Source organism: Acomys minous, assembly GCF_964271855.1.
Source record: "Acomys minous genome assembly, chromosome: 12".
Classification (NCBI taxonomy): Eukaryota; Metazoa; Chordata; class Mammalia; order Rodentia; family Muridae; genus Acomys; species Acomys minous.
In genome coordinates this window covers 108582838-108607538 of record NC_140493.1, presented here as the reverse complement: position 1 = coordinate 108607538, position 24701 = coordinate 108582838, and the positions used below count along the sequence as shown (strand labels likewise).

At 49.6% G+C, this 24701-nt stretch overlaps 3 protein-coding genes across 12 annotated transcripts; 2 read left to right on the top strand and 1 right to left on the bottom strand.

Moving 5' to 3' along the window:
• Positions 1-83: 83 nt before the first annotated feature.
• Positions 84-3313, top strand: SRSF2 (serine and arginine rich splicing factor 2). Of its 6 annotated transcripts, XR_014773169.1 has the most exons (5): positions 84-670; positions 922-1232; positions 1503-1606; positions 2249-2354; positions 2858-3313. XR_014773169.1 is itself a non-coding variant. In XM_084750140.1 (3 exons), exons 1-2 carry the CDS (start codon positions 309-311, stop codon positions 1223-1225), a joined length of 666 nt encoding a protein of 221 aa, XP_084606266.1. In that variant the 5' UTR covers positions 84-308; the 3' UTR covers positions 1226-1232; positions 2249-3313. The 6 variants fall into 6 exon arrangements, 2 of the variants coding, with proteins under 2 accessions (XP_084606266.1, XP_084606267.1); XR_014773168.1 differs by lacking the exon at positions 1503-1606; XR_014773170.1 differs by having other exon boundaries at positions 2249-3313.
• METTL23 (methyltransferase 23, arginine) lies at positions 2729-10896 on the bottom strand. 3 transcript variants are annotated; one of them, XM_084750145.1, is made up of 6 exons: positions 10592-10844; positions 7190-7303; positions 5264-5368; positions 4412-4649; positions 4247-4331; positions 2729-4156 (listed from the first exon to the last, which is right to left on the bottom strand). In XM_084750145.1, the coding sequence occupies exons 3-6, from the start codon at positions 5345-5347 to the stop codon at positions 3997-3999; spliced, it is 567 nt and encodes a 188-aa protein (XP_084606271.1). In that variant the 5' UTR covers positions 5348-5368; positions 7190-7303; positions 10592-10844; the 3' UTR covers positions 2729-3996. The 3 variants fall into 3 exon arrangements, with proteins under 3 accessions (XP_084606271.1, XP_084606272.1, XP_084606273.1); XM_084750146.1 differs by having other exon boundaries at positions 7190-7319; positions 10592-10660; XM_084750147.1 differs by lacking the exon at positions 7190-7303 and having other exon boundaries at positions 10592-10896.
• Positions 10897-11011: 115 nt separating this feature from the next.
• On the top strand, positions 11012-17015 carry JMJD6 (jumonji domain containing 6, arginine demethylase and lysine hydroxylase). Of its 3 annotated transcripts, none has more exons than XR_014773167.1 (7): positions 11012-11287; positions 11679-12067; positions 13075-13361; positions 13933-14068; positions 14547-14640; positions 15358-15496; positions 16639-16776. XR_014773167.1 is itself a non-coding variant. In XM_084750138.1 (7 exons), the coding sequence occupies exons 1-7, from the start codon at positions 11159-11161 to the stop codon at positions 16768-16770; spliced, it is 1263 nt and encodes a 420-aa protein (XP_084606264.1). In that variant the 5' UTR covers positions 11012-11158; the 3' UTR covers positions 16771-17015. The 3 variants fall into 3 exon arrangements, 2 of the variants coding, with proteins under 2 accessions (XP_084606264.1, XP_084606265.1); XM_084750138.1 differs by having other exon boundaries at positions 13933-14030; positions 14552-14640; positions 16639-17015; XM_084750139.1 differs by lacking the exon at positions 14547-14640 and having other exon boundaries at positions 16639-17015.
• The last annotated feature ends 7686 nt before the right edge of the window (positions 17016-24701 follow it).

Here is a 24701-nt window from a genome sequence, read left to right as displayed (position 1 = left end):
GCGGCGGGGACGAGCCAATCAGGCGATTCATTTCCGGGTGGCGCGGGCGCCATTTTGTGAGGGTGGGTATAAATAAGGCGCTGGGTCCCGCCCGCCCGTTCAGTTGCCGCTCACGAGTCCGGGCTGCCGGGGGACGCCGTGACGGCCGTGTCGGCTGCTCCCAGCGCCAAGTCCACGCGGACGGCAACCGCCGGGAGAGGCGGCGCGGCTTGCGGCCGCCGCGGCCTGAGGGAGCCGGGAGCGAGGGGCCCGCGCAGGGCGTGAGCGTCTCGGCGCCAGTCGGCGAGGCCCAGGGCCGCCCCACCGCCATGAGCTACGGCCGCCCGCCGCCCGACGTGGAGGGCATGACCTCCCTCAAGGTGGACAACCTGACCTACCGCACCTCGCCCGACACGCTGAGGCGCGTCTTCGAGAAGTACGGGCGCGTCGGCGACGTGTACATCCCGCGAGACCGCTACACGAAGGAGTCCCGCGGCTTCGCCTTCGTCCGCTTCCACGACAAGCGCGACGCCGAGGACGCCATGGACGCCATGGACGGGGCCGTGCTCGACGGCCGCGAGCTGCGGGTGCAGATGGCGCGCTACGGCCGCCCGCCCGACTCGCACCACAGCCGCCGGGGCCCGCCACCCCGGAGGTACGGCGGCGGCGGCTACGGACGGCGGAGCCGCAGGTGAGCGGGGGGCCGAGGGCGGGCGGCCGGGCGGGCACAAAGGTAGCGCGCGCGGAGCACGTGGAGGGGCGGGCGGGCCCCTCCCTCCCTCGCGGCCTGGGCGGTGGCAGGGCCAGGCCGCTCGGTGCGAGACCCCGCCTCGCCGCGGCGAGGGAAATGGCGCCGGTGCAGCCAGATAATGGCGGCAGGGGAGGGCAGAGCGGGCGGGGCTGCACCGGCGGCTCGCTCACCCCCGTCGGCGTCGCCCGCAGCCCTCGGCGCCGTCGCCGCAGCCGGTCCAGGAGCCGGAGCCGTTCCAGGTCGCGGAGCCGCTCCCGCTACAGCCGCTCCAAGTCTCGGTCCCGCACCCGGTCCCGGAGCCGCTCCACCTCCAAGTCCAGATCCGCGCGGAGATCCAAGTCCAAGTCGTCGTCGGTGTCCAGATCCCGCTCGAGGTCCCGGTCCAGGTCGAGATCCAGAAGCCCGCCCCCGGTGTCCAAGCGGGAGTCCAAGTCCAGGTCGCGCTCCAAGAGCCCCCCCAAGTCTCCAGAAGAAGAAGGAGCTGTTTCCTCCTAAGAGAATGGTAATGTCCGCGCGCATCTGAGACACACCCTGGCTCCCGTGGGGTATGGAGTAGGTTTTTCGAGCCGTGTTAGCGTAAAGGTGACTCCTGGTATTAAAGAGTACTGCTCTGAAGTTACTCGGCTTTGGGAGTGATGCTGAAGCGGGGTCTGCAGAGAGGATTGTGTAAAGCTTAGATAGTAATGGCTGTTTCATACTGTTTGAGACCTATTAATGAAAATGACTATTTCTTGCTGTTTTTATCCAACGTCTGCATTTTCCCCCTTTAAAGCTGCGGTCTCCTGTTTGATAAAAGAATATTGGCCAGTATTGCAGATTTTAACTGATTTGGCTGATCCTCCAGGGACCAGTTTCTGTGGGCGTGTATTGGAGCAGGTTTGTCTTTAAATGTTAAAGATGCACTATCCTCATAGAGAAAAACAATCAGTTCAACTGTTGTTGTACTGACTGGGACTTCTTACTCTAATGGATGTGGCAAAGGAATTGCAATTAAGAAGCAATGAACTTTTGGAACCCCAAAAGAAAGTTAACAGGTATTGCACTGGGTGGGGAAAGGATAGTGTGTCTTTAACTCTAAAATTGTTTGGTCCTGTTTTTTTTTTAAAGGAAAGGGCCCTAAGTAGCTGACTAAGAACATCCTCAACTGCCAAATGTTTCGTTTTCAAACATCTTAAAGTGAAAACTAATTTCTGATAGCAAGTTTTTGTTTGGATACAGCCCTACCCTGCCCTCCCGGTTTTTTTTGTTTTGTTTCTTTTCTTTTTATTCTTTTTCCTCCCCTTGCCATTTTTTTGCCTTGGTTATTTGGCCAAGAACCATTGAACATGTGCTGGTGGTAGCCTTTGGGGGAAATTCCCATTTGGGCCTTTAAAACTGAAAGTGGCTGGGTGGAACCTTCTGTAACCTACTTGTTTCACCAGAGCCTTAGTAAGTACCTGCCTGATACTGAAACCATATGCACTTTGGTACCTTTGTAGTGGTGGAGGGTAAGCTGAACCTTTTTCTTTTCAAACCTAGATGGATCGGCAAGCAGCTTAACAGAGGACATTGGGGGACAGGACCACAAACTCAGTCCATCGGTCCATAGAAGAGTCCTTGGAACAAGCAACTGGCTATTAAAAAGGTTATTTTGTAACATTTGTCTAACTTTTTACTTGTTTTAATCTGCCTCAGGTGGCAAACTTCATTTTATGTGCCATTTTGTTGCTGTTATTCAAATTTCTTGTAATTTAGTAAGATGAGCGACTTCAGATTTCATTATTGGATTGGATTATTTGAGGTAAAAATTTTTTTGTTTATAGTGCTGACTTTTTTTGTTTGAAATTAAACAGATTGGTAACCTAATTTGTGGCCTCCTGACTTAATAAAGAAACTGCAGCCATTACACACAGCCTAAAGCTGTCAGCAGATTGACTCAACATTGCCTTCACTCCTTAAAATTAAAATACCCACGAAAGTTGGTGTAATTTGTTTATATATGTTATTTACCTTCAGGTCTAAATGATAATCTGAACCCAAATTTGTATAAAGACTTTTCAGGTGAAAAGACTTTTTTTTTTTTTTTTTTTAAGGATTGTTTACCCAACACAATTCTAATCTCTTCTCTTATGTATTTTTGTGCACTAGGCGCAGTTGTGTAGCAGTTGAGTAATGCTGGTTAGCTGTTAAGGTGGCGTGTTGCAGTGCAGAGTGCTTGGCTGTTTCCTGTTTTCTCCTGATTGCTCCTGTGTAAAGATGCCTTGTCGTGCAGAAACAAATGGCTGTCCAGTTTATTAAAATGCCTGACAACTGCACTTCCAGTCACCCGGGCCTTGCATATAAATAATGGAGCATACAGTGAGCACATCTAGCTGATGATAATTACATCCCCCCTTCCCTCAAAAAAAAAATATGGTAAATCTGATCATCCTTGTTCATGTATGAACTTAAAAATCAGAAAAAAATGTTAAAAAAATGTTAAGGAAACAAATGGTTTGTAACTTTGTAAGTACTTAAAACATGGTGTATCTTTTGCTTATGAATATTCTGTACTATAACCATTGTTTCTGTAGTTTGATTAAAAGTGTTTTCTTGATGTTAAAATTTGAGAATATGTTGTCTTTTTCTCCCTACTCCCCATTTAAGTGCAATTAATTCATGTAATAGCTTTAAAGGTTTTCCTTGCTCAACACTTTTTAGGAGCACTTAGTCTTCAGTGTCTGTATTTGGTGTTCAGATACAGGGTTACTCAGTAGGCAGAGGCAGGCAAACTCAAAAAGATCGACTTGCCTCTGCCTCTCCATTAAGTGTTGGGACTTCAGTGTCTTGTCTCTAAACCTGAGAGCATGTCCTACTTTTTTCCCCCCAAGACAAGGTTTCTCTCATGGCCCTGGCTGGCCTCAAAACTCAGATCTGCCTGCCTCTGCCTCCCTATTGCTGGAATTAAATGTTTGCCACCATGCACCTTGCAAATATGTCCTTTAATGATTGAGAGCATCTAAGTCCTTTTCAAGTTTTAATAAAAGTTTCATTGCCCATGAGTTTTGTCCTAGGTGTGGCACAGTCTTAATTTGTTCACGAACACTCTCATTTTTTAAAAAAAGATTTATTATGTATAAAGTGTTGTGTGTGCACATGCACTTGCATGCCAGAAGGCACCAGATCTCACTACAGATGGTTGTGAGCCAACATGTGATTGCTGGGAACTGAACTCAGCCTCTGGAAGAATGACTTCTTATCTTCAGAGGCATCTCTTTTAGCCCCAAGACAAACTCATGGCAGTTAGCTCAGTTCTTTGCAAAGGAGATGACCAGCATTTCAACAGTATGTCTTCCTGGAAGGGTAGACTCTGCTATATCTTCCTTGTCTGCATCAAAAGACTCCAGAGGAATATGGACACATCTCATGTCCCACTTGTAGAGCAAGCCTTCAAGTGACCAGTCAGCACTTGGGAGAGAAATCATTTAATTATGTCTTCTCTGGTTTAATGCATTTGGATGATCATTGTAAAAGGAATTAGTAAGCATGCATACTCACCTTCTGACCTGGTATGTAGACCAAAATTGAGCTTTCGGATTCCTTTGCATCAGAAAGTATACTGTGGCTAAAATGCTTTCAAAGTCTATGGGGGAGGGGGGGAACGCTTTTTTAGTGAGTTCTATAAAAGGGTCTCTGGCCAAGTTTGCTATAAATTAAGCTTACCTTCTGGTTCAAAGAACACATCAGATGCAAGAATGATGTCTTGCGGTGGCAAAGACAGAAGGTCTTTTGATACGTGGCCCCATGTCAGTCCTACAATTTGTACCTGGGGCAGGTTATTCATCTGGCAGCTTTGCCAACAGATATCCAGACAGTGAGGAAACTCTGAGCTGTCAGATAGTATTACTTCAGCACCACATTTAGCAGCCAAAATCCCTGGAAGGCTCACTCCAGCTCCAATCTAAATGAAGACGGTATTTAGCTTTCACCAGGTGTGGTGGCACACATGCATGCCTTTAATCCCAGCAGAGGCAGGTGGATCTCGGTCTACAAAGAGTTCTAGAGCAACCAGGGCTATTACACAGTTTGCGTGTTCTGGGCTGGCTTTGAACTCGGATCTGCCTGCTCCATCTGAGAGCTGGGACTAAAGGCATATGACAACACCTGACAAGCCCAAAATTTGAGCTTTAGCAGTTTGGCTAACTAGTTTGCTATAAAGTGGCGGTAGTGCATGCCTGCTTTAGCATTTGATTTTGCTTCCATATTAACGCAGCTTAGTTTACAATGTAGACTTGTGCTACCTACCTTGGTTTCCAGCCTTACATGATCTGGAGTAGAAGCACCTGACCACATGTAGTACCAGAAAAGGTGAACTGCATAGCCAATTGTGCCACTAACTGGTATTGCCCTTATAGCCAACATCTCCAGATTTGAGCTACTCAGAATTTTCTTTTAGTAATTTAAAAATGTAAAGACCTTTCCCAGTCCAGAGTTTCAAAGTTGGCCAAACCACCCAACTTTAAAAAATACCTTAGACTAGCTAGCACGAAGAAATTAATATAACGCAGCTGTTACCTCTAAGACGGCTTTGCCTGGCAGAGATCTTCTGTGGAACCACAAGTATTGGGCCAGGACTACAGCACAAGGCCAAGCATACATCCCATACTGGGCATGCAGGACCTGCAAAGTAGGTTTTCGTATGAATACGTGACTTAAGGTAATTGGAATGGATTAGTGGGGCACTGTCAGTCACTGACATCCATTATCGTGACAGTCCTCCCCAGTCTGACCCACAGCACACCTGGATTGGACCCAGGGCTTCATGGATGACAGCCCTGGTCTCTTCACAAGCATTTTTATGCATATGGGTATCTTGTCTGCATGTTACGTATATGCACCGTTGGCCTGACTGGTACCTCTGAAACTAGAAGGTGTTCGACTTCCCAGAACAAGCCCAGGTCCTCTGCAAAAATTAGCAAGTGACCTTAACCAAGTCATCTCTCAGCCCCTGTACAAACATTTAAACTGAGAATCGGAAACAGTTACAGCTTTTTGGATTAGAGTGCACACATATTACATACTGGACAATGATGGGTAAAACAAGGGTATTTTTGGTTGTTAATAAATGCTACAACAGCAGACAGAATGTTGTTGCTGTGAGGGTGTAGAAGACAGGGTTGACCCAGCAAGTGCCTCTAGTGACCACAGCCCACAGGCATAACTATGAGTAAAAGAAAAGTTTCTTGAACTACATCTTTTTGTTTTGTTTTTGGAGACAGGGTTTCCCTGTGTAGGTAGCCTTAGCTGTCCTGGAACTGGCTCTGTAGACCAGGCTGGCCTTGAACTCAAAAGAGGTCCACCTATCTCTCCGGCCTCCCAGATGCTGGCATTAAAAGTGAGCACCACTGCCTGGCTGACTTGTACATCTTATTGGCCATAGAAGTTTAAGTCCAAGAAGATGATATTGGAAGATTTCTTTTAAAAAACAGACACAGAGAAACCCTGTCTCGAAAAAAAAAACAACAACAACAACCAACCAACCAACCAAAAAACCCATATGCGTGGCTATCTTTCAAACTTTTTTTCTTTTTACTTTGTTGGAGGAGGGGCACATGTGAAGGTCTGAGGAGAACTTGTGAAAGTCGTCTCCTTCCACCATGTAGGATATAGAGATGGAATTCAGGTCTGGTTGTTCAGCTTGGAGGAAGTGTCTTTACCTAAGCCACCTCTTCAGCTTTTTCTTTTTTGGGGGGGCGGGGCTGTTTTTCAAGACAGGGTTTCTCTGTGTAGCTCTGGCTGTCCTGGAACTCACTCTGTGGACCAGGCTGGCCCCAAACTTTCAAGAGATTCACCTGCCTTTGCCTCCCAAGTACTGGGACCAAGGGCATGCGCCACATGGCCCAGCTTATGTTTTGTTTTTTAAGGCAGTGCCTCTTGTAGCTCAGCTGGTCTCCAACTCACTATATATAACCTAGGACGGCCAGGAGGACCTCATCTTCCTGCCTCCACCCGCTACCTAGGACTGCAGCTATGTGCCAGCACACCGTTTTGTGAGTTGCTGGGAATCAAACTCAGGGTTTCATGCATGCTTGAAATGCACTGTAACAACTGAGCCACATTTCTCTCTCTCATCCCTATATGGGGAGATTCTCAACTTAAGTGTGACTTGGGTTAGAAAGGCACCCCACTGGCAGAGGCATGTGTGGGGCTGAATTCTAAAGGACAAAAGAAAGCCTTTGGCAAGAACTACAATCACTCAAGGAGTAGGGCTCCCACTGTAATCCTAATTAGGATTCCAGGAGGAGGGAGCATTATTGAAAGTTCAAAGCCAGCCTGATCTGTTGAGCAAGTCAAAAGCCAGCCAGGGCTAGACTTCGAGATCTCGTGTGAAAAAACAAAACCAAAGCAAGCAAAGAACTGGAATCTGGGGAAGATTTAGAGAAGGAGAAAGGAGCTGCTCACGGCTCGCACTCCAGACACAGCTGACTTCACAGGACCGACATGTCTGTCAGGGCTTCCATCTCTCAGCTGCAGATGCTGTATCCATAGGGTAGTAATAGTCAGACATCAAGCACTGTGTGTTAGCAGCAGAAAGCTAAGCTGCCAGCTTGTCCTCTGGAGGAAAGGGTGCCTTTAATAGGGTAGCAAACAGCAAAAATAAAAAGTATCACAGCTTATCTGGGGTGGCGCACGCCTGTAATCCCAGTTCTGAGGCAGAGGCAGGCGGGTCTCTGTGAGTTCCAGGTCAGTCTGGTCTCCAAAGCGAGTCCTTGACAGCCAAAGCTACACAGAGAAACCCTGTCTCAAACAAACAAACAAAAACAAAAACTCAAAGCTGTAAAGGAATCCGGGGTCCAAACTTACTCATTCACTCCATCAACAGTGCACGGGTGGGTGTGGTGGCACACTGGTCACCCCAGCACTGGAGGGAAGGGGAACAAGACAGGAGGGCCCAAACGCCCTAAATATCAAGACCCTGTTTAAAAACAATCAACAGGGGTTGAAAAGATAGCTCTGCTTTTCCAGGGGACCAGGGCTCAATTCCCAGCTAACAAGTGACCTAACACCCCCTTTTGGCTTCTCAGGACGCTACAGGTAAGGTGGGGTACAGGCATGCATGCGAGCAAAACACCCATAGTCATAAAATGAAAATAAAGCCTGGTGTTGTGACACACCTCTTTAGTCTCCAAACTTGGGGGCTTGAGGTAGGCGGATCTCGATGAGTTCAGAGCCAGCCAGGGCTGCACAGACCTTGCCTCACAAGAGAATCATAAAGAGACTTCGTCTGGGGAGCAAGGAGGGAAGTTAATAAATACTGAGTGGCAGAGGGGAGGGGCATGAAGAACACTGGAAAAGCCATTGAGAGACACACTGTTTTATATTTATTTAAGAATACAAATTTGTGTATACATATGTCATAGTTTAAAAGAGGTTGCAGGGAAAAAGTAGGGACTAAGAAGATGATTCAGCAGTTCCAAGTGCTTCCTGCACTACGTTTTGAGACACAGCCCAGGGTGTCCTGGACCTGGCTATGCAGACTATGCTGGCCTCAAACCCCCAGTGAGCCTCTTGCCTCTGCCTCTTGAATGCTGGGATTAAAGGAGGGATTAAGGGCATGGGCCACCATGCCCATCAAAAAATAAATCTGAAAAATAAATCAGGGTATGGTGGTACCTGGCTTTAATCTACTTGAAAGGCAGAAGTGGGCAGATCCCTGGTAGTTCCAGACCAGGCAGTGCTACTTAATTAAATCCTGTCTCAAAAAACAAGTATTAGTGTGTAAATATGATACCCTGACTCAAAATAACACTCATATTCCGATACCATACAATATGCTGAGCCTTGAGTATAAGCCTGAGTAAAGGCTTAGCCTGGCGGACTTTATCCTGAGTACAATGAAGGCACAGAGTAAGTTGCTTCTAGAAGAAATGCATATATTTGTATAAAAACAGGGCTTCTTTACTCATAGGGAGTATCCACCCAGTAAGTTTAGAAGGAAATTCAAGAGTTGGCAGGGCCAGCCGTGGTGGTGCATGCCTTTAATCCTTTGAGTTCAAGGCCAGCCTGATCAACAAAGCGAGTCCAGGATAGCCAAGGCTATAACACAGAGAGACCCTGTATCAGAGAGAGAGAGAGAGAGAGAGAGAGAGAGAGAGAGAGAGAGAGAGAGAGTTCTTGACATGAGGACATTTGGAGGCTACAGGAAATAAGGACCACATGGAAGAGTAAAGATCCCTCATCCTAGAGTCTGCTGAAGTCTCACCAGGTAAGGCTCAAAGTTCAGTACAACTAGCAAAATCCACTGTGAAGTTTTTCTTCAGAGGAACAATTTTCTTTATAGAGACAGAGACTTCAACCCAGTATGTTAAAATAGAAAAGACCCAGCAAGGTGTGGTGGTGCACACACTTAACCCCAGAGTTTATGAAGGAGAGGCAGATGGATCTCTGTGGGTTCAAGACCAGCCTGGTCTACAGAGTGAATTCCAGGACAGCCACAGCCAGAGTGAGACTGTCTCAAAAACAAAAACTGAAAGCTTCTTATGGACAAAGTATGTCTGACCTTTGAACATAACCTCACAGCTTTTCCACCTGTAACCTGCAACTTTCTGAGAATCTCACAAGATTATAAACATGTCAACACCCTTAAGACCTGGGCTGTGGTGGTGCACGCCTTTAGTCCCAGAACTTGGGAAGCAGAGGCAGGCCAATCTCTGTGAGTTCGAGACCAGCCTGGTGTATGAAGTGAGTTCAAGACGGCCAGGGCTACACAGAGAAACCCTGCTTCAAAAAGCCCTCCCGCCCCCCAAAAAAAACCAACAATCCCTTATAGAAATAAGGTTTTGGCATCCATCACTGTAATCCCTCCTGTCCAATGCACCTCACTAACCACCCTACAGCCTTACTTACTAAGGATTTTAAGAAATCCCTTAAACAATTTAACTCCAGAAGTTAGCAAAACCAGGCATATGGCCATTAAGACACACCAAGTGCCGTTTTCTGACTTGCAAAGCATGCTCCCAAGCCTTCCATATCCTCTTCCTAAGTGTCTCTCTGTAAACCCCCAAACTGAAATCCGGGTTATAATGTTAATATCCTCCTAGTCTGTTGACGCACTGCTTTGCCCTGACATGTTTTCCTGTAGTACACAGTCAGGAATCTCTGCTCTGAAAAGAGTGGTTGATGGCCGAGGCGTGCTCATCTCTGAGTTCGAGGCCAGACTGGTCTACAAGAGTGAGTTCCACAACAGGCAGGGCTAACAGGAAAACCCTGTCTCAAACAAAACAAAATCCAACCTCTACCACTTGGGTAGAAGTCTCTGGAAAGAACGCGGGCTGCTACAGGTGGCAGCATAGGGTTGTCCCTTCTGCTCTCCCTGCTACTGCCAGGAACACCTACCTCCTGGGCCAACTGGCAACATTACAACAGGAAAAGCCTTTGTAAAACCCTACCATCAGGGGACAGTTGCTATTCGGGGCTAGAGGGCATCCCTGGGCCGACGCAGAAAACTTTATCGGGGTGCTGGGAGACAGGGATCCCTGGTCAGGGTTGAGAGTGGGCTCAATGGTGCAACTTCTGCCTAATATGTATGAGGTCTTGGGTTCGAGCCCCGGCACCGCTAAAGACAGCATGGTGGGGTACACCTGTAATTCCAAGGAAGAGGAACAGGAGTTCAAATTCAAGGTCTGCCTGAGCTAAAAAACTTAACTGATAAATGCTTCTTTTTTTTTTAAGTTCAAAGTTAGCATCATAGGACAAGGCAGCCATTTTCCTGCCAAGGTCCCTACATGTCCCATCGAGCTTCATACTAAACCTGCTGCTCACGAACGAAGCCAAGGACTGCCGGGCTCCCCATTCCCTAGGCTCCAAGCTGGGGCGCTTCCACGTGGGTGCCGCTGCACGCACCTGCGGGACGCAGACCTCCAACACCGCCCCGTCGGCTCTGGGGTCTGGCTCCTCCCGGAACCGAAAGCGCTGGGCCCCGGCCATGAGGCCGCGCTCGCACGGAGGGGTGTCGGGCGGACCCCGGGTCAGGAGCTACAGCGCAGCCGAGTGGGACGCTCTCCCACCGAAAGAAAGCAGGCGGCTGCACCAAGGCTGGCCGGAAGCCGGCCGCAGGCAAGCGACGCGCAGCCGGAAGTGTTGCGCAGGCCGCGGCAGGGGAGGGCAGGGCGGCGGCAAGGCGACCTTCCCAACATGGCGCCCAATCGGCACGCGTGAAGGCGGATCTCGCAGGTCGCTGAGGCCAATGGCAGACCGCAAGAGGCTGTGGGGCGGGGAGGACGGCCGCTGCTCGCCCAACCCGGAGCTCCGGTGGTAGCCGGAGGAGTGAATTTTCTGGAAGGCGACTTTAAAGGGGCCGGGCCGGAGCGAAGGGCGTCTCGGTGCCGCGCCAGCCGGAGAGGACGCATTTGGTGGCAGGAAGCGAGCGGCGTCGAGGTCGTGGCGGAACCGGACGGCGACGCGCTCAGGATGAACCACAAGAGCAAGAAGCGCATCCGCGAGGCCAAGCGGAGTGCGCGGCCCGAGCTCAAGGACTCGCTTGACTGGACCCGGCACAACTACTACGAGAGCTACCCGCTGAGCCCGGCGGCCGTGCCGGTGAGCGGGGCGCGGGACGCCCCCGGTGCGCGGCTGCGGGCGGGGCCCCCACCCAGCGGCTGTCCACCTCCCGTGCCCGCTGCCCCGAGGGGCGCGTGTCCCCGGACCCCTTGGGGCGACCGACGGGGGGGGGGCCTGGCAGCCGAGCTGTCAACGCTCGCTCGTTAATGGGAGCTTGCGCCCCTCCTTCCCTGGAAGGGGTGGCTCCGGGTGCGACGTGCTCAATCTCACGCACGTGGGCCTCCCTCCCTCCCCCCCTCCCCCTGGGGGAGCCAGAGGCTCGTTCATGGCTAATGTGTGTCGTTGCTAATTAGCCCTGTGGGACACCTTTATCGGCCACCGGACTTCTTCCCGTGTTTTAACGGGACAGGTCTTTTGTTGTTTCCCCCAGGATAACGTGGAGAGAGCAGATGCTTTACAGCTGTCGGTGGAAGAATTTGTAGAGCGCTACGAAAGGCCTTACAAGCCCGTGGTTCTGCTGAACGCCCAGGAGGGCTGGTCCGCACAGGAGAAATGGACTCTGGAGCGCCTCAAAAGGAAATACCGGAACCAGAAGTTCAAGTGTGGTGAGGATAATGACGGCTACTCCGTGAAGATGAAGATGAAGTACTACATCGAGTACATGGAGAGCACCCGCGACGACAGCCCCCTTTACATATTTGATAGTAGCTATGGTGAACACCCCAAAAGGAGGAAACTTCTGGAAGACTACAAGGTGCCCAAGTTTTTCACAGATGATCTTTTCCAATACGCAGGGGAGAAGCGCAGGCCCCCTTACAGGTAGAGTACTCCACATCAAGTATTTAATTTAAATCCTTCAACAGAGCAGAGGCCCAGCCTTTGAGCCCAGCACTCGGAAGGCAGAGGCAGGTGCCTGTCTTGTAAGTTCAAGTCCAGCCTGGTCTATAGCGTGAGTTCCAGGACAGCCAGGGCTGCACAGAAACCCTGACACAAAAAGTACACACACACACACAAAAGACCCAAAACCTTCGGCAGTGTAAGGTTAGCAGGACTCAGTTGAGAAAGCAGTGAGGGGATCTGCCCTGCACGTTAGCTGCATGCATGTGTGTACCAGTTCATGCGTGGTGCCTGAGGACGTCAGAACAGGGCGCCAGAGCCTCGGGAGCTGGAGTGACAGATAGTCGTGGGCCATCGTGGACCGTGTGGGTGCTGAGAATTGAACCATGGCTCTTTTGAGGATTCAGAGTGCCTAATAGGAGCCATCTCTCCAGCCCAGCCCAGGGCACTTAAATGTAGAAAAAAGTGGGACCCCTGCTGTATTTATATTTTGACTGTGAGATTTCTTGTATTTTATTTATTTTTCAAGAGAGACTCTCTGTATAGCACTGTCTATCCTGTGTCTTACCATGCAGGACAGGCAGGCCTCAAACAAATCAGCTTGCCCCTGCCTTCCAAGCTCTGGGATTAAAGATGTCCAACATTACACCCAGCTTGGCTTGGGTTCTTTTGAGAAGGGGATCTTTCTGTGTAGCCCTGGCTGGCCTTGGATTGACAGCTCCACCTGCCTCTGCCTCCATGGTGCTGGGATTAAAAGCTTGGGCCACCACACCCATCTTATAGATAATGTCCAGCAGTAATTAGCATCATGATTTGTTTTCTGTTAACATCAACCTACATACCATTCTCTTAATGTTGTACGCCAGCATTTGTACGGTCTGTGAAGACAGTCTCACATATCTGGTGTAGTATGGGGCCTTTACTTTTATATCATGTACATTTCAGATCCCCCTTCATGTATTCATGTTTACGTCCTTTACGTCCTGTAGGTGGTTTGTGATGGGGCCACCACGTTCTGGCACTGGGATTCACATTGACCCTCTGGGAACCAGTGCCTGGAATGCCTTGGTTCAGGGCCACAAGCGCTGGTGCCTGTTCCCGACGAGCACACCCCGAGAACTCATCAAGGTGACCCGAGAGGAAGGAGGGAACCAGCAAGATGAAGCAATTACCTGGTTTAACGTTATTTATCCCCGGACACAACTCCCAACCTGGCCACCTGAATTCAAACCCCTGGAGATATTACAGAAACCAGGAGAAACTGTCTTTGTACCAGGTAGAGATGAGCCAGAAGAAAGTCCGTTCTTCCCAGCTCCGACTGTCCCGAATTGCACTGAGTTGTCCTTTGGAAGTAGAATCATAGACTGAGACAAAAGGTCCCTTTCTGTCTGCTGCGTGTGGGCCCACGCACACATGCACACCCTGTAGTCCAAAGGGAGCGCCTCTCCATGCCCCACATGCCTGTGGCCTGAGCAGTGGCCTGGTGTCTCTGAGTAGTAGTGAGGTTCTGCCTGCTCTCTGGCTTTCTGCTAGAGTACAGAACTGGCTGGGTTGACTTGGAAAGTCACAGCCAGCCAGAGTTCCACTTGGCCAGATGACATTTACAGATCGTGTCTAAGGGCGGGGGGTGGTCCTCCTAGAACTTTCGCTTTACAGCATCAGTCACAGCTTTGGTACACCAGGAGTCAATACATTTGTTCGAGGCAGTCTCTGTTCCTGTCACTCAGCTCTCCCTTTTAGTGGCCATAAAGAGTGGACAGAAAAGGCATGCCTCTGCTGAGTTAAGTTAGACGCCAGGTTGTCGTTAGGGCTGATCCTGACTGAGTTCTGTGTTTGTTGGCTTTCAGGGGGCTGGTGGCATGTTGTCCTCAACCTTGACACCACCATTGCCATCACCCAGAACTTTGCCAGCAGTACCAACTTCCCTGTTGTGTGGCACAAGACGGTAAGAGGGAGGCCAAAGTTGTCACGGAAATGGTATAGGTGAGATGCTTTTCTTTCCCCTTCTGCTTTGTTCCGGTTCCTTCCCCAGAGGTGAATCTGGGAGAGTTCTCTGCTGCGAGAGTCTGCTTGGCAACAGCTGGGGCTCGTAAACCTGTGGGTAGAGAGGGCCAAGGTCAGGGCTAGTGGTCAGGGTGTGTGCTCACCTCCAGGTGGCAGGGTACGGCTCTGCATGATGATCAAAATCACAGTCAACAGCGTCACAATTGGGATGGTTTTTCATTTTGTTTTCACGCTCTGTTTTCTCCCTTTTCCTTTTTATTCTTTTATTCTTTTTTTCTTTTTTCTTTTCTTTTTTTTTTTTGGTTTGTTATTTTCTAAAAAATAAAGCTAGTACTAGTAGAAAAAAAAAGCCTTTGTTGAGGTTTTTATTTTACCCGGAACATCAGTCCCTTGAGCTTACTACCTTTAGTTCTGGAGGCCACTGCCCTAGAGACTTAGCTCCTCTGTTTATCCACAGAACAGATACAGCACGGGCAGCGGCAGTGCAAGCCACCCCCAGCCACCCCGTGCCACTGTGTCCCAACCCTGACCTGGAGGGACCAGCTCTCGGGGTAAGAGAGGGGTTCTGGCTTGCTCAGTGCTCTGCCTCACTGCTGAGAGGCCAGCAAGGGTGGTGGCTTCTATTCCCCTGGACTCGGGCATGAGGCCTACTCACTCTGCCCTATAGGCCACTGTGCTGCAGTGAGGCCACTCCCCAAGGCCTCAGCATACAGCAGGTCCTTTGTCACTGGTCACAGTGGACTCCAGGTTAGGCTGCTGCTGGGGAGGGCTGCTGCTTTTAGCCAGCTTGGTTTCCTTTCCAAGGGACCTGGGTGGTCTCTTGTGTGACATCTTATTTCTTATAAACCTTCATCTAACCAGCTCCTACCTCTTCACTAGCTCTGCGCTGTGGGAAGGAAAGGCTTTAAAAAAAAAAGAAAAGAAAAGTCAGCTACAAAAGGTCTAGGGAGAAAAGTAGGAAAAGAAGCTGTTTTTCCTAAGGGAAAAGAATCTAAGGACCTCCCCCTTGCCCAGGAAACTGGGCCTCCGGAGGCGTGTGGCTGGTGCTTACGCAGGCGTGGGGCACTAGGATGTTGTTTTCCTTCAGCAAATATGGGCAGCCTGTGTGGTTTGTCCCTGCCCAGTTGTATCTCCGGGAGCCACCCCAGCTGATGCACTGGCCACTTCCAGGTGCTGGAAGCAATGGAGGCCTCGGCGTTGAGTCTGGGCCGTTGCAAGTGGGTGTTGCCGCCAGCTGTCACACCCTGACCACGCCTCTTGCCCTTCAGGATCCTGAAGCAGGAGCACCCTGAGCTGGCGGTCCTGGCCGATGCTGTTGACCTGCAGGAGTCCACAGGCATCGCTTCTGACAGCTCCAGTGACTCTTCCAGCTCCTCCAGCTCCAGCTCCTCAGACACAGACTCAGAGGTGAGGCCCTCGCCTGCCTGGGGCCCCACAGTGCAGAGGGAGTGCAGCGCAGGCTCCTCCGTCTCCTCCTCCAAGGGCCACAGGTGCGGTCGCTTCCATAACTGCACCCATTTTACATCGTCACACATGCATAAGCCAAGCTATTACAGAGGTGCCTGGGGTGTTTGGAATTTGTGATCACAGCTAGCACCATGGTGTCGGCGTTAGAGTCTTTGTTATGACCACGAAGCCCTTGCTAGAAGTTTTCCCTGTAGAGGGTAACACGGAAGTCCAGAAAGAGGTAAACCCGGTGACCTGCTTTAATGTGACCTGCTTTAATTAACACTAGTTGAGGGTGACAGAAGTATCTGCTGCTGCTGCCTGTGGAGCCTAGGAAGGCCTGTGTTCAGCATTCAGTAATTCAGAAAAAGGGAAAAGGGTGGAATTCTTGTTTTGTGCTTTTGATTTTTGTTGTTTTTTTTTTTGTTTGTTTGTTTTTCAAGACGGGGCTGCTCTGTGTGGCTCTGGCTATCTTGGAACTCACTCTGTAGACCAGGCTGGCCTCAAACTTACAGAGGTCCACCAGCCTCTGTCTCCTGAGCGTTAGGATTAAAAGTTTTTTTTGTTTTTTGTTTTGTTTTTGTTTTTGAGTCAGTCTCATTCTGGCTGAACATTCTGGTTTGAAATATTTCTCTATAAAGAACATTGTCATTGGGGCTCAGAGGTTAAGGGCACTGATTGTTCCCTCCAGAAGTCCTGAGTTCAATTCCCAGCAACCACATGGTGACTCACAACCATCTATAATGAGATCTGGTGCCCTCTTTTGGCCTGCAGGTGTACATGCAGATAGAGCACTGTATACATAATAAATAAATCTTTAAAAGATCTTTAAAAGAAAAAAAAAAAAGAACATTGTTCCTATGTAGATGAACTTCATAGTGGGTTTTGTCTTTAGAAAATCAGGAAGTGCTCCATTGACTTACAGTGTGTGTGCCTGTGCATACATGTATTTACTGTAGCTCACGTGGAGGACAGAAGATGGCTTAAGGGGGTGGTTCTCTTCTGTGCCCCAGGGATTGAACCAAGGTTATGAAGCTTGCTGTCAGGAGCCTTTACCCAGTGAGCCGTCCCCAGCCCTGAATTGTTGTTTCCTCCCTGTCCAGTGTGAATCTGGGTCTGAAGGTGATGGAACAGCACACCGCAGGAAGAAGAGAAGAACGTGCAGCATGCTGGGAAATGGGGACACCACCTCACAGGATGACTGCGTGAGCAAAGAGCGAAGCTCCTCCAGGTGACCACATGCAGCCACTGTCTGTGCAAGAATGCGCTTGCAGCCGTGGGCAGAGCTGGAGGCAGCCCATCGGAACCTGCAGAACCAGGGCGGCCTGACACCCGGAGAGCAAGGACACTCAGATGGGAATTGGTAGCATTTGGTACAGCGGCTTTTTCTCCCCGGTCATGTCTTTAAGGGCAAAGGTGTGTGGATGGTGCCAACGAAGCCCTTCACCTATTTAATAAAGTGAATCCATTTTATATCTTGGACAGCCTTGATTTGTACATACCAGAGTCTCCCTGTGCTCCTTCCCTGTGTGTGTGTGTGGGGGGGTGCCCCACCGGTGTTATCTCCTCTGTGGGTGGTACCCACTGGTGTGTCCTGTTGGGGGAGGTGCCCACTGGTGTGTCTCCCATTGGGAAGCGACTAGAGCAGTAGGGGAATTACTGGTTTCTCTGAAGGCTGACCAGGCTTCCTATATAATGTCTTAGTCATCTCTCCAGGCTGTTCTGTTTCTCATTTGAGACAGGGTTTCTCTGTATAACAGCCCTGCCTATCCCAAACTCTCTCTGTAGACCCGGCTGGCCTCGAACTCACAGTGATGTGCCTGCCTCTGCTTCCTGAGAGCTGGGACTGAATGCATGTGCCGCCACACCAGGCTTCAGGCCTGGCGGAGTTCTGTTCTAATGTTTCTGTCTAGCTTTGGTCCAGCTCTGCCCGATTACAGGCATTGTGTGTAGTCAGCATCTGCTACTTGGTGGGTTCTTCTTTCTTCCACCCTTTTAACCCCCTAACATTATATAAAAGAAAAAAGGAGAGGAAAGGAAAGAGCCAGGTCAGAAAGGGAACAGTGGTACCGTTTGGCTACTTCCTGCTGATGAGGGCGATGAGCTCCTTAGGGCAAGCTTGATCTTTGCCATCAGTGTACCTAATTTCTTCTTTGTGCACAACTACTTGACCCACTGGCCAACAACAACCAACCAGCATCCCACCCTGTTTCTCAGGGCCCTAGCATTTATACACCCTCTGAAAATTCCCCAGGATTCCATGCAACTGGCAAAACCACGCCCCTGCCAGAGCACGAGGCAAATCATAGCTGCTTCAAAGCAGCCCCATATCCCCACACCTGGGATTCAAATGAAAACATTTTCATAATATATTTGTGTTTTTTTAAGGAAACCAAAATCACATAATTGTCACTGCAGTTGTGCTTTCCTTGGCAGGATTAGGAACCCTTGTGGAGGCTGTGCTCAGCCCTGAGGAGTAGACTCCCAGGGTAGGTCCTGTGTCACCTGTTGGTTGCCGCAACCTGGGGTCTGTCTTCTGCTCCTACCTTACCCTCTGTCTTTGACTGTGGATCTTCCTTTTCTTGATCCAGGCCCCTTTCTTCAGGGAGATGCTGGAAGTCCTGCTCCTTTAGGGTCTCCAGGATCGTGTAAGCTCAGCCAGCACAGAGCCACACAGGCACTAACGATGGGCAAACGGCCCTGTGCTGCTGCTGTGTTTGAGCTGTATACCCTGTACCATCGCTGACCACTCAGGATCCTTCTGCCCAAGGGAGGCTGCAAAGTCTTAGTGTGGTATATTTTGAGGGAACAGTAGAAGATATGATTGGGCCTCAGGGAAGGTGTTGCTGGGGTTTTCATCTCCGAACTGGAGTCATAGATAGACCAGGTTCTCACAGGTCATTTCCTATAGTGAGTGAGGAGTGGGTGAGGAGTGCCCTGTCCACGGCAACTTCATGACCAGTGTCCTCTGTACATCTCGTCAGTATGCATCAAGGCTGGAAACCCTAGCTGGAACTGGGGGTTCTTCTGAATAGCTCTGGTGAGATTGGGGGTTGACCAGCAAGCTCCTTCCTTGGCCTCTAGACTCACCTGCTTGCCTCAATCTGGCCCTATATCCAAGGAACTTTAGTTGAGTAGAGGGGAGCTTAGTGAGGTTTTGTCCCAAGTCAGACTGGCTGTGACCTCTGTAGATGGCCTGGAACTGTGGCAGTGCCAGCCAGAACACCCGGAGCCATGGGTCACAAAGGAACGTCAGGTCTCTGCCAGGTGTTCAGTGGTGTCCTTAGGGTGTGGCTTCCTCCATGACGCCAGCCTTGGTTTTCTCAGGTCAGGTATATATTGATTTGATCCAGCTATGTGGCTGGCTGGGTGGGAGACGTGCTGCCTTCTGCAGAGGTGGCCACTGGCTCTGCTGAGTACTGTCCTGTGGAACAGCCTTGCCTCCTGGTCAGTGGCTTGAGGAAACCCTGAATTTAAATCTGTAGTGATGTCCAGTTCTGTGTTTGAAAAGCACTCTTAGCATCTTCAGGAAGCCCACTGGAACGCCTTATTCAGCCTTTACAACTGTTCTTCTCCCGACCTGTTTAAAGCAAGAAATGACTAGATATCTCTGCAGCAAAGAGCAGCTGTCTCCAAGACTAATAACCTGAAAAAGCCACCATGATAGAAGGAAAGAACCCAATTCCTTACACACACACACACACACACACACACACACACACACACACACACACACACACACACATACACACTAGGGCTGGAGAGGTCGCTCGGCAGTTAAGAGCACTTGCTCTTGCAGAGGACCCAGGTTTGGCTCCCAGCACCCATATGATGGCTCATAACCCTCAGTAATCCATTTCTAGGAGATCCAACACCCTCTCCTGACCTCTGCAAACACCAAGCATGCACATGGTACACATGCACACATGCAGGTAGAACACCCATGCACATAAAAATAAATCTCATCCCCTACCCGAAGACTGACTTTCTCTAACCCTGGCTGTCCTAGAACGTCCTCTGTACACCAGGCTGGCCTCAAACTTATAGAAAACTGCCTCCTCCTGCCTCTCTCCTAAGTGCTAGGATTAAAAGCCTGTGCTACCACCACCACCCAGCAAAAATAAATCTTAAAAAAGAAAAAAAAAAAAGCTGGCATGGACATGCCCCTAATCCCAGCACTTGGGAGGCAGAGGCAGGTCAATTTCTGTGAGTTCAAGGCTATCGTGGTCAACAGAATGAGTTCTTAATCTTCCAAGGAACATAGTAGGAGCTTGTCTGGAAAAAAAGTTAAAAAATAAAATGATAGCCAGGCAGTGGTGGAAGATGCCTTTAATCCCAGCACTTGGGAGGCAGAGGCAGGCTCTTGTGAGTTCGAGGCCAGCCTGGTCTACAGAGCAAGTTCCAGAACAGCCAAGGCTACACAGAGAAACTCTTGACTCAAAAAACAAAAAAATTAAAATCAATAAATAATAAATAATGTTTAAAAAAATTAACAAAACAAGAAACCAACTGAATAAGGTGCAGTATGACCATAGTACATCAGTCATTGGCAAGCTGGAGTAGGAGCACCTAGTCTGGACCATAGAGCAAGAGAGGTTTGGCAAGGGGATCAGGAGTTCAGGCCCAGCCTGGGCTAACTGAAATCCTGTTTCATAACAAGTTAAAAACTGAAATAAGGCCAGGTGTGGTGGCACACTTTAATAACCAGCACTTGGGAGGCTGAGTCAGGCGGATCACTGTGAGTTCGAGGCCAGTCTGGTCTACAAAGCGAGTGCAGGACAGCCAAAGCTACACAGAAACCCTGTCTCCAAAAACTAAAAACAAACAAACAAAAACTGAAAGAAAATAAAGCAAGTGACCAAAGAAGAGAGAGCTCTTTGCCGCAAGGGGGCAAGGTGAGGCATAATGCCGGTGGCCTGTGAGGTGCAGAAATTTCAAATGGGAAAATGAGCTCTCTTTTTCTCTCCCAGCTGCCAGAGGTGCCTCCCAGTCACTAGACACTAGGAATGGGGCACATGGCCACCCTATGGATAAGTGCATGGTGTAGTCTGGCCACACCCCAACCCTGCCACTGCCTCTATGGGCACATCAGGTAAGGTAGAGGAGCTGAGGAGTGGCCACGTCCTCAGGACAAGAAGATGGCGCCCCCTACCCGGTCCCTTTCTCTTAGCGAGAGCTAGAACAGTCGCAGTAAAGAATTCAGCACCGCTGGACTGTTTGCTGAGCTACAGTTGGTCTCACTAAACCATAGAGCAGGGTTCCGGGCAAAGGGGTTGATGAGAAAGCAGGATGGAAGCCTCCAGTCCTTCCCCCACAGTTCACCATCACCACTCTGGTGCCTCCCACACCGCCTAGATGCCTCTGCAGTCCTACTCCTGTGGGCCCAGGGTCACGTCCTGGCAGAGAAGGCCACCGTGCAGGAGCACCGCTCCTGTCTTGCTTGTGACTGCAGATCTCCAGTTCCTAGTCATTCAAGCCTTGAGCAAACTTTGCAGGGCGTGCAGGTACCTCAGGGGCAGGCCTGGGCCCTGCCTGTGTGGAGCCCAGTGGGCAGTGGCCACTGCTGTTCACAAGAAGCTGGCATGGCAGGAGGCTTGAACGAGCGCATTTCCAGTCAGAAGTCAAGTGCGGCTCTCAGCAAATGTATCAGACCTGCAGACAGAACTCGAGCAGTGGTCCCGTGGTGTGTCTGTGCACGCGGCATCTGCAGAGTCGCATTAGCAGTTGCTTGAGCTTTAGACAGAAAGGGATGGAGAGGGTGCTGTAAAAGGTGCTGTGCAGGAGTGGGGCACGGTGGCGCACGCCTTTAATCCCAGCACTCGGGAGGCAGAGGCAGGCGGATCACTGTGAGGTCGAGGCCAGCCTGGTCTACAAAGCAAGTCTGGGATGGCCAAGGCTACACAGAGAAACCCTGTCTCAAAAAAACAAAACAAAACCAAAACAAAATGCTGTGCAGGAGGCAGGTGTGAGGCAGCCACAGGTCCCTTAGCTTGAGTGTGGCATTGCCACAGATGTTTGGGGCGTGGGTGTATTCTGATGCGTTCGAGGTGGGGCCTGGCTCCTCCTAATACCCCACCCCCCATGCCCTTGTCAGGACAGTACGTTGATCTCAGTATACACTGTCTCCATCTCAAAAGTGTGGCCCCTCCTGGTGACTCTCAACTGTGTCTCATTGTGTAGTTCAAGAACTTGAACCACTTATCCCCCAGGAATCTCCCCAGGGAGAACCTGCCCAAGCCTGCTGTCTCCATGGTAACTGGATCCCTCAGAGGAAACCAGGCTGCCCTGAGCACCATAGTCTCATGTTATCAGAATACCAAGCAATATGGGGGTGGGGGGGTTCTGTGTCCAGTCACAAAATGCTTGTGGCTCTGCCCCTGGGGTTTTAACTCTTGTGTGTGTGGTTTTTTTTTTTTTAATAAAGCACAAGTGGATTTGGGATTGTGGTCCTCATCCTTTCTTATTCTAAGGTCAAGGTCATTAGGATGTGCTCTGTTTGCAGAAGAGACTTTTTGACTTATTTTATTTTGTTTGAACAAGGTATTTTTGTGTAGTTCTGGGATGTCACAAAAACTGCTATGTACACCAGGCCAACTTTGAACTCAGAGCTCTGCCTGCCTCTCAGCCTCCCAGGTGCTGGGGATTAAAGGCCTGTACCCCCATGCCCGGCTCCAGAACAGACCTCTTCAAAATATAATGTATGGCCAAACCCTGTTGATAGGCAGGACTACAGAGACCCTGTCTCAGAAGACTTTAAAATGCATTTTATACTTTTTTTTTTCTTGAGACAGGATGGCCTTCAACTTTGGACCCTCCTACCTCAGCCTCCCCGATGCTAGAATTATGCTGAGCTAAAAATACTCTAAAAATAAATGGGACTAGGGAACTGGAGACGTGGCTTACTGGTTAAGAGCACTCGCTGCTCTTGCTGAGGACTGGGGTTTGGTTCCTAATGCCCACAGGGTGGCTCACAGCTTGGACTTCAACTCCCATTCTTAATATTTACGGTTGTGAGCCTAGCCTTTAACGGCCGAGCCATCTCTCCAGCCCTCAACTGCAGTTCTAGGGAATCCAGTGCCCTCTTCTGGCCTCCACAGGCAGCAGAATTACACGTGGTGCACAGACATACACAAAAGCAAAACACTCAAGAGTAACCTAGGGCTGAGAGGGAGTCGTACGTAGCTCAGATCTGCAGTCTCAGCCCTGGAAAGGAGCAATGCAAGTTCAAAGCCAGCCTGGGCTATTGAGTGAAACCTTGTTACTAAAACAGAACACAGGGATGTGGTGGAGAGGTGGTGTGTTTGGCGTGTGTATGTGTGTGTGTGTGTGTGTGTGTGTGTGTGTGTGTGTGTGTGTGTCTAGTAATCTTATTCTAAAATAAGGCTCATATAGCTGGGTGTGGTGTACACACCTTTAATCCCAGCACTCAGGAGGCAGAGGCAGGTGGATCGCTGTGAGTTCCAGGCCAGCCTGGTCTACAATGCGAGTCCAGAACAGCCAACACTACACAGAGAGACCCTGTCTTGAAAAATAAATAAATAAATAAATAAGGCTAATATTTTGGCTGCACATCCTCTAGGGGTCAGAAGCCAGAAGCCTATAGACAGACCATTTGTGTATAGTTGAACTTTTTCCATCAACTACCCCTAACAGGATACACATCCCTCTTAAAGTGCAGAGACTGTGGTTATAGAGTTGAGCACCCCTGTTGCTGTAGACCCTCCTGTCATGGCTGGAGCACACGGGCTGTGATGGTAGTGTCTTCCGGGTGAAATGATCGCTCTGTTGAATAGGGTATAGTCAGTAGTAGAGCACTTAGCACTGTATGTGTAAGTATGTTCGCATGCTTAGGATTCCTTCTCCAGCACCACGAAACAACAACAAAAGAACTCTGGCTTAGCATCTAGCCAAAGTTTGAACCCCATTTTGGTGTTGTCTGAGCTGAGACGTACAGGTTGGCCTACTGAGATTTCCGAATAGATGTGGTTATAGGTATGTGCCGCCATCCCAGGCTGGGAAGCCCAACTCCTTTCTGGTTTTTTGTTTTGTTTTTTGGGTTTTGTTTGTTTTGTTTATTTTTTGTTTTTTTGAGACAGGGTTTCTCTGTGTAGCCTTGGCTGTCCTGGACTCGCACTGTAGACCAGGCTGGCCTCGAACTCACAGGGATTCACCTGCCTCTGCCTCCCGAGTGCTGGGATTAAAGGTGTGCGCCACCACCGCCTGGCATCCTTTCTGGTTTTTTTTTGTTTTTGTTTTTGTTTTTTTTTGAGATGCTATCATGTAGCTCAGGCTGGAACCAGATTTATTGTGTAACCCAGGCTGGCTTTGAACTAGTTCTGCCTCTACCTTCTGAGTGCTGGGGTTATAACAAGCCCCGTTGACTTTTAAATTTATTTTTATTTTTATTTTTGTCCTTTGTTTCTGACAAACTTTGTCTGCCCATACTTATTCAAAGTAAGTAAAAGATGGGAGGGGAGTGTTAGGGAAATACACAGCTGGTCACAGTATGCTTTACACTTTAATCTACAGAGCCCTGGAAAAGATATGGAAAAATAAGCACACTCTTTTCACCTCACTCCATCCTCTTGCTGAAGCCAGGATGAAAAGCCTTTGGCAAAAACTCATGAATGCTGCAGCTATGGGCCATGGCTGCCAATAACCCACTCAAGGAAACATTTTCCTTGTCTCTTTCTGAGACCGTCACATATGCAGCCTTGACCGCCTGGGACTTGCTGTATAAACCAGGCTGTGTTTGAACTCACAAAGACCCGTCTGCCTATGGAGTGCTGGGATCTGGGATCAAAGGCGAGACCACCATGTCCCACTTTAGTTTTCCTTAATTTTCTCTTGAGGGAATTAGTGTTCAATTTCCATGAACCCCTTTGAACTTGCCTCTCTCTACACGACCCTGTAGTGCCCAGGTCGACAATACTCCAGGATGAGCATTTTTGTATATGGTGTGTGTTGTTTTGAGACGGGATCTTCTATGGCTCAGAGCTCATTGCTACTGAGGACAACCTTGAACTCCTGAGCCTCCTGCACCCGTCCACCTTTCAAGTGCTGGATGACGGGTTTGCTCCACCATCTCTCTGCACAGGGCTCTGAAGGCCAATCTGAAGACATTGAACAATGCGCCTTTCACCCTATCCAGCAAGCCAGGGCTGAG

Bases quoted from the DNA above. Each gene is read 5' to 3' on its own strand.
- SRSF2 (XM_084750140.1), top strand. From the start codon at position 309: ATGAGCTACGGCCGCCCGCCGCCCGACGTGGAGGGCATGACCTCCCTC. The intron at 671-921 runs GTGAGCGGGGGG...CGTCGCCCGCAG, and splicing joins TACGGACGGCGGAGCCGCAG to CCCTCGGCGCCGTCGCCGCA.
- METTL23 (XM_084750147.1), bottom strand. From the start codon at position 10,675: ATGGCCGGGGCCCAGCGCTTTCGGTTCCGGGAGGAGCCAGACCCCAGA. The intron at 4,650-5,263 runs GTAACAGCTGCG...GTCTTCATTTAG, and splicing joins CAGGCAAAGCCGTCTTAGAG to ATTGGAGCTGGAGTGAGCCT. The intron at 4,157-4,246 runs GTGAGTATGCAT...TTCTCTCCCAAG, and splicing joins TCTACATACCAGGTCAGAAG to TGCTGACTGGTCACTTGAAG.
- JMJD6 (XM_084750138.1), top strand. From the start codon at position 11,159: ATGAACCACAAGAGCAAGAAGCGCATCCGCGAGGCCAAGCGGAGTGCG. The intron at 13,362-13,932 runs GTAGAGATGAGC...GTTGGCTTTCAG, and splicing joins AGAAACTGTCTTTGTACCAG to GGGGCTGGTGGCATGTTGTC. The intron at 14,031-14,551 runs GTAAGAGGGAGG...TCCACAGAACAG, and splicing joins CTGTTGTGTGGCACAAGACG to ATACAGCACGGGCAGCGGCA.